Source organism: Microcaecilia unicolor, chromosome 1 (genome assembly GCF_901765095.1).
Source record: "Microcaecilia unicolor chromosome 1, aMicUni1.1, whole genome shotgun sequence".
NCBI classification, from domain to species: domain Eukaryota; kingdom Metazoa; phylum Chordata; class Amphibia; order Gymnophiona; family Siphonopidae; genus Microcaecilia; species Microcaecilia unicolor.
The window spans coordinates 180,238,557-180,251,096 of record NC_044031.1 but is presented as its reverse complement, the minus strand read 5'-3'; the positions used below and the strand labels follow the sequence as shown (position 1 = coordinate 180,251,096).

The following is a 12,540-nucleotide window of genomic DNA, read 5'->3' as shown; positions in this document are numbered from 1 at the left end:
GTACTTAGCAATGGCCTCTGGAGAAGGAGTGTCCTCCGGCGTGTACAGGGCTTGGTAATATTCCCCAAACCTCCTACGGATATTCTCCGATGTAGTAAGTATATCACCCCTGCTATCTCGCACCCGAGTTACCGTGCGATCTATTTTTTGCCTGCGTAATTTCATGGCAAGCCGACGCCCCGCTTTGTTAGTGAACTCATAGTAGCTTTGTTTATTATTTGTTTGTAACAAGCTTAACTGCTCTGAATAGATGGAATCCAGCTTAAGTCTTTCACCCCTCAATTCTTCAAGATCTGCTGATGACCTCCCCGCCTTGTGTTGGGCCTCCAGGCGCTGAATAGCCTCTAAACACCCTGCCACTTGGGCTCTGCGAATTTTTGCCCTCTTGCTTGCTAATTGTAAGAAGTAACCTCTCGTGATTGTCTTCATAGCATCCCATACCACACTAAGGGGAAGCCCTGATTCCCTGTTAAGCTTCAAGTACTCTTTCAACACTTTCCTACAGCCCTCAACCTCCTCCTCCTCCTCCTGGAGTACACTCGTATTGAGCGTCCACCTTTTTTCTTTGATCTCAGTCCTAATAGAAGATAGAGTTAGCGAGACAGGGGCATGATCGAATAAAGTCATACTGCCTATTCCTGCCGTCGGGCCCCGTTCTACCAGCCCAACATCCAGAAAGATGCAGTCAATACGGGAGTAGGAATTGTGGATGGTGGAATAACACGTATAGTCCCGCTCTCCCCCCCATGGCTCACCCTCCACACATCCAACACCCCCAAGGAGTATGCCAATGCTCCCAGTGCTATGGACTCCCTATTGTTCCCAGAACGAGTAGCTCCAAACCTATCTAGAGCTGAGTCCATCACAGCGTTAAAATCACCACCCATAATCAAGGAGCCCTGCACAAAGATAGCCAAGGTAGTTTTCACAGAGGCCAAAGTTAAGTCTACTTGGTCCAGCACTATGTGCACAAACAGAAACCTTCTCCCGGGGTCACATTTAACCCGCATTATCCGTGCCGCCACCGAGGCATGTAACATTACCGCCACCCCTCTCTTTGAACCTTCAGTGGAGGAGGCAAACTAAATTTGCGGGTAACTAGGGTGAGAGAGGAGTTTCTCGTGCTTACGACGAAGGTGTGTCTCCTGCAACAAAACTATTTGTGGCTTTTAAGTGCAGCAGCTCCTTAAAAAAGTTTTGTCTTTTCTGAGGCATGTTCAGACCCCTAACATTATATGACATAATCTTTAAATCAGCACTCATGTATATTTAGTGACAAGATCTCCCACCAGTCTTGCAAATGGGCCCGCCCATTTCGAGGTAGCAAACCGCAAATACCAAGCAATAGGTTGAAACCTAACCTTCTTTCCCCTCCCCCCATCCCTCCCCCCCACATGAACACCAGAGGACACAAATCCCCTAAATGGGAATGGAGAAAGCGATCCATCAACCCCTGACAGCCCAACCCACCCACCCCCCCAGCTCCCCCAACCCCGCCCACTTCTCCCATCCCATACCTCCCCGGTCCCAAACCCAGACCCCAACTATACACACATTCCCCTCCCTCCCTCCACTCTCTATTCCCCTAACACTCCCAATACTAGAGCCCAATTATACCCTAAAACCCAAAACCAGGGCGTTGCCCTATACAATAGAACAATTACAAGTCTCGTCAAGTATAGCTTCAGTCCCCCTAACTCTGTCCATGAGCTCACAAATCCGCAGTTCATACTTATCACCTGGGCTAACAATTTCTCCAGCCAATTCATCAAGGTGATTCAGGTTTCCTCTGTTACTTCACGTTTTTTCGAGTTGCGCCGACTGGCGGACTCAGGAATCCGTTTCTAGCGTTGCAGCTTTGCCTTTGTTGCTGGCGCCAGTGTCCCCTGCGGCGCGCTGGTAGTTGCCAGTCCCGCTCATGGAGAGTCCCCCAGGCTTCTTTCAATGATTGAGCTTGATACTTGGTGCCTTGCAGCGTATACAACAGCGAGAAAGGAAAACCCCATCTGTAGGGAATGCGTTCTTTGGCTAGTATGTCCAGAGCTGGCTTCATCAAGCGTCTCTGTTGTAGAGTGAATGAGAGGTCCTGGTATAATGATATTTTAGCTCCACCGTACTCAAAGTCCTGCGCCTTCCGCGCCAAAGTAAGTATCTTCTCTTTCACCTCATACTTATGGAATCGGGTGATGTCCCGCACTCTGTTGTCTTGTCTCTTGCCAAGTGCTCTGTGTGCCCTATCCAGAACAATCTCCTCAGTTCCTGCCTCTGGGCCCAGTAGCGTCTCACACAGGGTTTTTACAATCTGCAGAACATCTTCAGTGTCGCCGCTCTCAGGCACTCCTCTGAACCTTAAATTATTCCTCCAACTTCTGTTTTCTAAATCGTCGAGTTTATACTCGAGATCAGCATTTCTCTTCACCAAATCTTGAAATTGAAGCTAATGGGCGCTCAGGGTTTCAGCGTGTTCATCCATGCGCATCTCAACATTCTCTACCCTGCCCCCCAGCTCACGCAGGTCTGTGCTTAGCGCTTCCATGCGGTCGAGGATCTCTACCTTCAATCCCTTGATATCTTCCTGTATTTGTGACAGAAACTGACGACGCTCGGTAGAAATACCTTTTTTAGTGGGGGGCTGCCGCGATTCGGCCAAAGAATATGCCGAATCCGAGTCGGACAGAGACGCTCGAGCTACTGATTCATGGCACTTGGACGCCCTGCTAGGCCCACCTCCCGGTGGCCGCTCCGAGTCTTTGTTGCGTGCTGCCGCTGCTTTACTCATGATTGCTGACGCTTTAAGGATCGCGTCTCCCGTTTTTCAGCCCACTTTGAAACCGGGGACCGCTGGCAAATGCTGATTAGAGGTTCGGGGAGCGGGAGCTTGAGAGCTAGGCTGCCATTCTGTGAGCTGACGTCACTTCCTCTCCCCGTGTCCGCTTTTTAAAGCTAAGACACAACTTACATGCATCTGGGCGATGGTCGGGCCCAAGGCACTGGATACACCACACGTGAGGGTCGGTGCCTGAGATTGCCCGGTTGCACCGAGTGCACTTCTTGAAGCCGCTGGTGAGCCTCGATGTCATCGACGGAAAAATAGCAGCGGTGAAATCAAAATTTGCGATGGTGCCAAAGAAAGGGCACAAAAAAGGGAGAAAACCTGTACGGGCGGCCAAAATGGCCGCACACGACGATGAAAGGAAACTTGAAGGCAAAAACTAAAGAAACTAAGGAAAAAAAACTCTTTTTTTTTTTTTTTTAAGAAAAAGTAAACATTTTGTGCACGAGCACGACGAAGAAGAAAAAAACAGCAAAAAGCTGACTAAAAACGAAGGCTCTTCTTTTCTGGGGCACAGAACTGCCGTAAACAGCCACTCTTGACCGCGGAAAAAAGAAGACTGAAGTGGAACTCTCGCACTACGGGTGGGAAGATGGCCGCGCATGCGCGGTGCGCGCACTCAAAGGCTTTAGCAACCTTTGTTGCTAGGAAGATTTTCCGGACCTGGGGCTGCCGTGGACATCACCCATATGTGAGAACAAGCAGCCTGCCTGTCCTCGGAGAAAGTATGTTTACGTCAGATAATTGAGTCTGCACTGTACGTGAGTAAATATCAGCTTTCAGAAATCACTATTTACAAGTGTAGTCAATCTATACATATCAATGCTGCTATTTGAAAGAATAGATTGGATTGTTCTAAAATAACCTTCTTAAGGTATTGTTAATATTTCAGAGAGGAACTGGCATAGTGGTTAGAGCAATGGGCTGAGAAACAGTGACACCAGGATTCAAAACTTGTTACCAACACACCTTGTGATCATGGACAAATTTTCACTTTAAAGCCAGTTCAATAACTGTGCACCTACAGTTACATGTGCATAAATGCAAGTTTAAGAGCTTCACTCAACGTGCGCACAAGCCTAAAAATTATTCCAGTGGTTCCCAAACCTGTCCTGGGAGAACCCCAGCCAATTAGGTTTTCTGGATCTCCACACTTAATACGCATGAGAGAAATTTGCATGCAGTGGAGGCCGTGCATGCAAATCAATCTTATGAATATTCATTGCAGATATCTTGAAAATCTGACTGGCTGGGGTTCCCCCAGGGCAGGTTTGGGAACCACTGCGCTATTCTATAAGGGTGCATGTGAATTAGTGAATAAATGTAAAGAAAAGGCAGGACATAGGAATGTCTCCTACTTATGCACCTTACTTATAAGGGCATAAGTTGCTTGCTGCATGTGCAGCCATTTACACCTACCACAGAACTAGCGTAAGAGGGCGTGCCTAGATGGAGGCATGACAATGTGTGTTTACATTCGTATTCTAGAATGGAATCATGGAACCTAGATTCCATTCTAGAACATGCACACCCTGCACTGCATTAGGGCATCCAAGCGGAAGTGTCCATTGACTCAGTACCCACTTAGACTGTAAGCTCTATAGAGAAGGGATATATCGTACCTAAGCCCAATGTATGGCCTTGCGTATGTCTAGAACACTATAAAAATTATGATTATTATTATTATTTTGGAGGCATATGAACTGACCATGCGCGGGGAGTGCTGGCATCAGCACCTGGAAGCATGCCACCAACTTCCCTGCTGTTTGTAGCGCTATATAAATGCTAAACAGTAGTAGTAGTAGTTCAGATGGAATAGGGGCTCAGGCAGAGGACATGTTCAGCTGGCGGAGCATGTACATCCCCACCAGGCAAGGTGTTAATTTTAACTTAGTGCCAATGAGGAGGGCAAGGCGGCAGAGAGGAAATGTGTGGGCCCACCCAGAAATGGACTTCTGGCTACACTACTGCAAAACTTCCTGCAATGTTTGTTGTGGTTTTAGACTCCTTTTCATAACATAAAAATTACTTTAAGACTATGGGAGGGATTAAGCAGTCACAGACGTGTTTATAAGAAAACTAGCACAAGTGCTTAAAAAGTCATCTTGTTAAAAATGAGGAATTGTGATTCATATTGTCAGTTCATGAAGTATCTTCCTAGATCTTTTCTGCTGATGACTGTTCCTGAAAGAATCATCCCAGGTTCTGCACAGCAATTAAGAAAATACATCTGAAGGAAGTACCCAGTGGCAAAACCTTACACTCAGGCCCAGATTCATCAACCATACGTAAAAAAATCTAAAACGTTAAAGTCCTTAACGAATTTGAAAAAACGAAGCATGCAGCAAAAAAACAAGTCGCACATGTTCGGTGCGGTATTGAAAAGTACAATGTATCAAAGATTCGTAATCCCTGTCGGTAATCGGCCCCTAAAGCATGCGCAGAGCAGCCAAGCGTTATGCTGGCTGCTCTGCGCATGCCACAAACGTCAAAACCAAAAAAAATAAAACAACACAACCACATGGCTCCCCGCTTTCCCCTGCATAAAATATAAAAGCTTTACAAACATCAAAAAAGGATCGGGAGGGGGCAAAGGCGCTCATCAGGAGCGTCCTGTATGGACGGCCTTGCCCCCCCCCACCTGAGGTCGCCGCTGCTCCCCGCTTCTCCCTGTATGAAATAAAAACTCATAAAAATCAAAACTTTTGCAGCGCCGGGCCCCCCTCCCTTCCTGTCTCTCTCTTCTCCCACCACTGCTCCGCCTCCCGCCATCCTCTGCCCATGTGCCACGCCCCCCTGAGTTCGTCGCCGCAGCTCCCCCCCTCCGCCTTAATGGCCGGTGTAGCGCCTCTCACCTGTGTGTGAAGGCGCTGCACGGGATGGAACAGCTGATCGTCGATCGCTTCTGCCTTCACCAACTTCTCTCTCCTTCTTCCTGTGCCCGCCCTCCACTGACGTAAGTTACCTACGTAGATAACCTACGTCAGAGGAGGGCGGGCACAGGAAGAAGGACAGAGACGTCGGTGAAGGCAGAAGCGATCGACGATCAGCTGTTCCATCCCGTGCAGCGCCTTCACACACAGGTGAGAGGCGCTGCACCGGCCATTAAGGCGGGGGGGGGGGTCTGGTGGAGGGGGGGGAGCTGCAGCGACAAACTCAGGGGGGCGTGGCACGTGGGCGGAGGATGGCGAGAGGCGGAGCAGTGGTGGGAGAAGGAGAAGAGAGAGACAGGAAGGGAGGGGGGCCCGGCGCTGCAAAAGTTTTGATTTTTATGAGTTTTTATTTCATACAGGGAGAAGCAGGGCGCAGTGGCGACCTCGGGCGGGGGGCGGGGGGGCAAGGCCGTCCATACAGGACGCTCCTGATGAGCGCCTTTGCCCCCTCCCGATCCTTTTTTGATGTTTGTAAAGCTTTTATATTTTATGCAGGGGAAAGCGGGGAGCCACGTGTTTGTGGTGTTTTTATTTTTTTTATCTCACTTTTCTGTTTAAACATGGCAGCTTGGATTTTTATGGTGCAGGGGGCAGCGGGGAGATGACAGCTCAGGCCTTAACGACAGGTCTGACCTCACATTAAATTTCTGACGGTAAATGATTCGTTGCAAGCGTCAGTATGGTTAGTGCATTCCGAATTGTCCACATTTCAATGGTAGTTTCTCGTTTGCATTCCGTTTTCGTTAGCTGCTAGCGTTGTCGGAAAATGGCCTTTGATGCATGCTACGGTTGAAAATTTCTTCGTTAAGGGCCAATAAAGGGTCGTTAAAGTTTAGTGCATCTGGGCCTCAGTGGTCAAAATATTTTCAGATGTTCATTCACCTTCCTCCAAAATAAGGTGTGAAGGTATTACTCTGATGCTGCCCAGATCTCCAGCTGTTCAGGGACTGGTCTGGTGAATAAAGGTCAGCTATATGCATATTCACTGTTACCTGCTTAATACTGGGCTTTTCAAATGGTGGGCTTTCCAGTGATCCTTCCACCACAGGCTTCCCCATTTGCAAAATGCATTTCCTCAAGAGCTAGAAACACACAAGTGGAAAAAAAAAAGAAATTTTATTTATTTATTGCAATTGTATCCCACATTTTCCCACCTCTTTGCAGGCTCAATGTGGCTTACAATACATCATGAGTGGTGGAAATATAAAGAATATAGACATTTGGTATTACAGAAGGATCTTGGGTAACATGATAATGATAAAACATGATAGTAGTGTAACAAGCATATATTGTAAGACAGTTCTGGATATGTGTGCAGGAGTTCACATTTGTTGGTCTTTGTGGTATGCCTTGTTAAAGAGATGGCTTTTCAGTAAAAGAAATTTTAGAGGTCAATTCTATAAAATGCACCAAAAGTTAGGCACACAACTGCAGTTTGCTAAGCACAAATTCTATAACAGCATCCAGGTGTCCAGATTCCATTCTAAAATACTGGAGCAAGTTAGTATTTACCTGCTAATGTTTAGATGTGTGTACTTATGCCAGGTCAAGCACAGGCATAAACATAAAAACCTAAATGTAGTCCTTTAGCCAGTAAATGCAAATATTCTATAACCTATGCGCATAAATGTTTCGTATGCCCCTGTGAATCTACGCACTGTGCGACTTGTACGCTCATATTATAGAACAATGCTGTGCACATGCCTTGCACTTACGCATGTGAATGTCACATTCATGCACAAATAATGCTTACATTTAGGTGCTAAGGTTATACAATTAAGCAGTTACAGGGAATTTTATAAATAACACTTAAAATTGAATGTGAATGTCACATTCATGCACAAATAATGCTTACATTTAGGTGCTAAGGTTATACAATTAAGCAGTTACAGGGAATTTTATAAATAACACTTAAAATTGAACATGCAATTTAAGTAACGAGCCTGTAGCACAAATAATTGGGTGCTATCAATTACTGGCACTAATTGGGAAAAACAACTTGTAAAGCACTATTCTATAAAGATGCATGCATAAATCCTTTTGAATTCAACAGAAAAGGGGCTGTGGCTATGGGAGGGGGAGAGGCATGGGAAGGTCAGGACAGTCACTTAAGATGCATGCAGTATTATAGAATTTGACAGATCTGCACCTAATTTAGGCAAGTGGATTTACACCAGGGTTCAGCTGGTGTAAATCTTCACACCTAAAAGTTCGGCACTGCTTCCAGCACTACGTGCTATTCTATAAACAGCACCCAACTCAACTCAGAGCACTGTTTATAGAATAGCGCTCAGCATGCTTTTTTTTTTTTGGTGCACAAATTTGGCTGCCATTTACTGAATTTAGTCCTTCATGTTTAGGTACATATCTGACGGTACTGAACATCAGTAATTAGGAAGCAAAGCCAGTGCTGAGCAGACTTCTATGGCCTGTGTTCTGATCATGGTTGGACAGATTTGGACGGGCTGGAGTAGGACTTTGATGACAACTTTAGAAATTGGAGAACAAGACCAGTGCTGAGCAGATTTCTACAGTCTGTGACCTGAAAATGGCAAGGTCAAATCGAGATCAAGTATACATATGTAGTACCATATCATACTTTATGCTATGAGTTTATCTTGTTGGACAGACTGGATAGACAGGTCTTTATCTACCGTCATCTGCTATGTTACTATGAGGCATATTTTCAAAGCACTTTGGGAGGCTAAGTTCCATAGGTTTCTATGGAACTTTGGGAGGCTAAGTGCTTTGAAAATGAGCCTCTATGACAGCTGCAAATATTTCAATACATTGCGCCTGTTCTTCCACAAAACAAATGAACAATGAAATACTGCTTCACCTGATAGTTTGCAGAATGAAACCAAATACCTAAATATACTGAGCAGAGGTATTCCTGAGCTGGGATTGGGGATGGGTTGCATTTATGCACAGAATGTTGAAAACACATATAGGTGTAAAATAGCCCGGGAAACGTGTGCTTGGTAAAGAGTAAGTAAACATGTGTAATTGGCAAAAATGTGCTGCAGTAATTTTAAAAATAGAATTCTGAAAATGCTTTCAATTTGAAAATTTGCCTGTGCCCGTGCATATGCCTATTTATGTATGTGCTCTGTTTTTAAATTACCCCTTAAAGAATGTTTGGAGTTTCAACTAACTGACCTACTGTGGCACCAAAAAAAATCAACTGTGTGCATGCTGCATATTAATAGGAAAGCACAAAGCAAGGATAATTATCCCCCTCCCCCATTTTAACAGAGACGGAATCACAGTGCTGCATGTCAGAACAGCTTTCCAAAGAGATTCAAAACCCTGAGACATACACAAACATTTTAAAAAGTCTTTACTTCAAGTGTATATTACAGTATTTTTTTTTTTAAACAGTATCTATTGTGGAGGGCTTCTTGGCTTTTTGTTATGGAAAATGCAATTGTGCCGCTTTATACTCCAAAGCATTAGAATGAACAGAAAGAACTGCTTGCTAAAACATAACTTTTCCAGGAATCTAAGTCCACTGCCTTTTATATATCAACCCATGCTTTCCAGGGATTACATCTTTAATCATTTCAGGCCTTAATGTTGTACTCTCTGCCTCACCTACTCTTCCTCTTAACACCACGTATGTAGCCCTGGAGAGACTGCAAGCACAGTACACTTTGAGCCTTGCCTTTACAATCTTTAATCCACTGTACTTTACTGAAGTCAGAATCAATTTCAGTATTAAAGCAAAGATTCTGTAATGAAACGAAATGAATTCTGTACAAATCTAGGGAGTAAAGAAACGTAGCATACAGTGATCCACTACAACAACAGACAGCGATGACACTGCTCAATGGCTGCTCTCACAGAACAGGACTTCAAAACTTCCTCTGTACACCTCATATGAGAACAAACAACCACCCTACATGATTACACTCCTTTTACACAGGCACATTAAAGGCCCTTTTTACTAAAATGCACTACATTTTGCACTTAACACCCTTTAACAAAGGAAATCAATGTGCACCAAATGCCAAACTAATGCAGAACAGTGGGGGGAGGGGAGCCCATCATGTAACCTGCAGATACCATGTTAAATGCCCATTACCACATGGTACTCAGTTTGCAGGTACTGTGAACCTACTTAGCACCTCTTAACTTAGAGAGGCTGTGGAGTCGGTATACCAAACCTACAACTCCAGTTCTGACTCCAACGTCTACTGATATTAGGTTTTAAATTTTTTGTTCTGGATATACATCTTTGTCCTGGATCTAAAGTTCTAGTAAATATAAGTTACTAGTAAAAAAAGGCCCGTTTCTGTGAGCCATGAAACGGGCGCTAGCAAGGTTTACCTGCAGCAGCGTGGGGAGGGCGCAGGACGGCAGCGTGGGGAGGGTGCAGGCGGGTAGTTTTGTTTTTGCGGGCGGCAGCTTCGGGTTCCCGGCGGCTCAGGTGTTCGGACGGCACTCCTCCCCCTGCGTAGCTCGGTGTTTGTCGATGTGCGTCGGGGGGGGGGGGTGGTGGAGGCCCTGCGTAGTCCGCTGTTTCTCGCAGTGCGTTGGGGGGGGTAGCGTCGGAGGGCGGTGGAACTGGTGATTGGCTGTGTCATAGCCCCGCCCTCCACGTCATCACGTTGTGACGTGAGGGCGGGGCATACACTCATGGGATCTTGCAACTACAAATTTGCATTTAGAATGTTGGGGTTGTGAATTATGTGTGGATGGGGCGTGGCTGAGGGCGGGTCTATGAGTGAGAGTGAGTGGTGCTGACAGCCTAGAAGACTACAGGGCTTCAGTGTTTCCCTGCCACACAGTGAGGTTCTGAACATTGGAGGTGAGAATTATTTATATAGTTACCAGTACTTTAGATCCAGAACAAAGATATATATATATATATATATATATATATATATATGCAGTTTGGCATTAACAGCCTACGCAGTACATTTACAGTTAGCATGTGGTAAATCGTTTATTGCCATTTTTTAATTTTTTTTTTAGAAAGGGTGGAACTGGCGGGGCATAGGATGAGAATGGGTGTGGAGAATTAATGACTTGCATTTACCACAGGCTGACGCTCAAGACCACTTACTGCCTTCTAAGTAGTGTGAGTAGCACGGCACTGGAATCTGAGTCAGAAGCATGTTCAGGTGGAGCTGGATTCAATAAATTGTACCAACTCTGACTCTAGCTTAAAAATAAAAGCTTACAACATTATAATATATAGTAAATTTATCATTTTATACCTATATAGGTATAAACAAAAATGATAAATTTACTATATATTATAAAGTTGTAAGCTTTTATTTTTAAGCTAGAGTCAGAGTTGGTACATTTTTATTGAATCCAACTCCACCGGAACATGCTTCTCACCCAGATTCCACCGCCCTACTACTCACACTACTTAGAAGGCGGTAAGTGGTCTTGAGCGTCAGCCTATGGTAAATGCAAGTCATTAATTCTCCACACCCATTCTCATCCCATGCCCCGCCAGTTCCACCCTTTCTAAAAAAAAAATTGCAACACACAACTTACCACATGCTAACTGTAAATGTACTGCGTAGGCTGTTAACACCAAACTGCACATTAACAGCCTAACATACTTTAGTAAAAGGGCCCCTAAGTTTTATGGTAACTATTACACTTAATTAAATGGTAAATGGAGAAATTAGACCTTACCTGCTAATTTGCTTTCTTTTACTCCCTCCGGACCAGTCCATGTGGAGACTGAGAAAAAAACTGTGACTCTAGAGAGAGCCAATAATAAGCCCTTGGCAACAAGAGAAAGCTCCAGTAACAAAGTACCAAAGCAGAAGGAAGTAAAACAATACGTAAATGGTCTGTGCAAACAAAAGCCTGAGCAGCCACCGGCACATTGCCAACACAGGGTGTGTGTCACCAACAATAATGTGACCAATGACATGCCCCTGCATATCATGCACAAAAGGTTACATACTGAACCATAGAATTTGTGTTGTTTTGTTTTTTTTATACAATAAAACCAGAAACCAGCAACACAGCTCCCAAGAAAACAATATCACTTAATTCTTGAAGACACAGAATACCTAAAGGGAGGGATCTGGGCCGGTCCGGAGGGACTAAAAGGAAAGCAAATTAGCAGGTAAGGTCTAATTTCTCCTTCCTTAGCGTTCCTCCACACCGGCCCAGAATGTGACTGATGGGAAGTAACAAAGCAGTAAGATTATGGGAGGAACCCTAACAGCCCCGCCGTCAAAACGTGTGCCCCAAAAACAACTTCCTGATGACTCAGGAGGTACAATCGATAGTGCTTTGAAAAGGAATGCAAAGAAGACCAAGTCGCCGCCTGACCTCTGGTAGAGCGAGCCTTAACTCCTTCTGGAACAGCTTTCCCAGAAAGAAGGTAAGCTGATGCAATAATTTCCTTAAGCCAACGAAAAATAGTGGGCTTAGAAGCCATAAACCCTGTGCGTGAACCTTTGATGAGAATAAAACAAACGATTGGACCGAAAAATCTCCTCCGTAGACTTGACATAATGCTTCAGAACTCTTTTAATATCCAAACGCTTCAAGAGACGTTGCTACTCTGACCCGGAGAAAAAACCTAGAAGGCAACACCACCGGTTCAGATGAAAGAAAACGAGTCAATACCTTGGGCAGAAAAGAAGGAACTGGTCTTAAAACACTCGATCCAAGCTGAATTCCAAAAATGGAGACCTACACCAAAGAGCCTGCAACTCCGAAAATCTCCTAGCTCAGGCAATAGTCACTAAAAACAATGCCTTCAGGGTTAAGTCCTTCAAAGTACAAGAAGATAAA

General features: G+C 44.9%; 1 protein-coding gene across 3 annotated transcripts in view; it reads right to left on the bottom strand.

Annotated features, from left to right (window-relative positions):
* The window catches only part of KAT2B (lysine acetyltransferase 2B), a 341,159-nt gene that overhangs the window by 249,298 nt on the left and 79,321 nt on the right, over positions 1-12,540 (bottom strand). For all 3 annotated transcript variants that reach the window (XM_030202748.1, XM_030202756.1, XM_030202763.1), the window contains exon 4: positions 6,759-6,848. In XM_030202748.1, the coding sequence (XP_030058608.1) occupies positions 6,759-6,848 (90 nt within the window). The remainder of the gene's footprint in view (positions 1-6,758; positions 6,849-12,540) is intronic.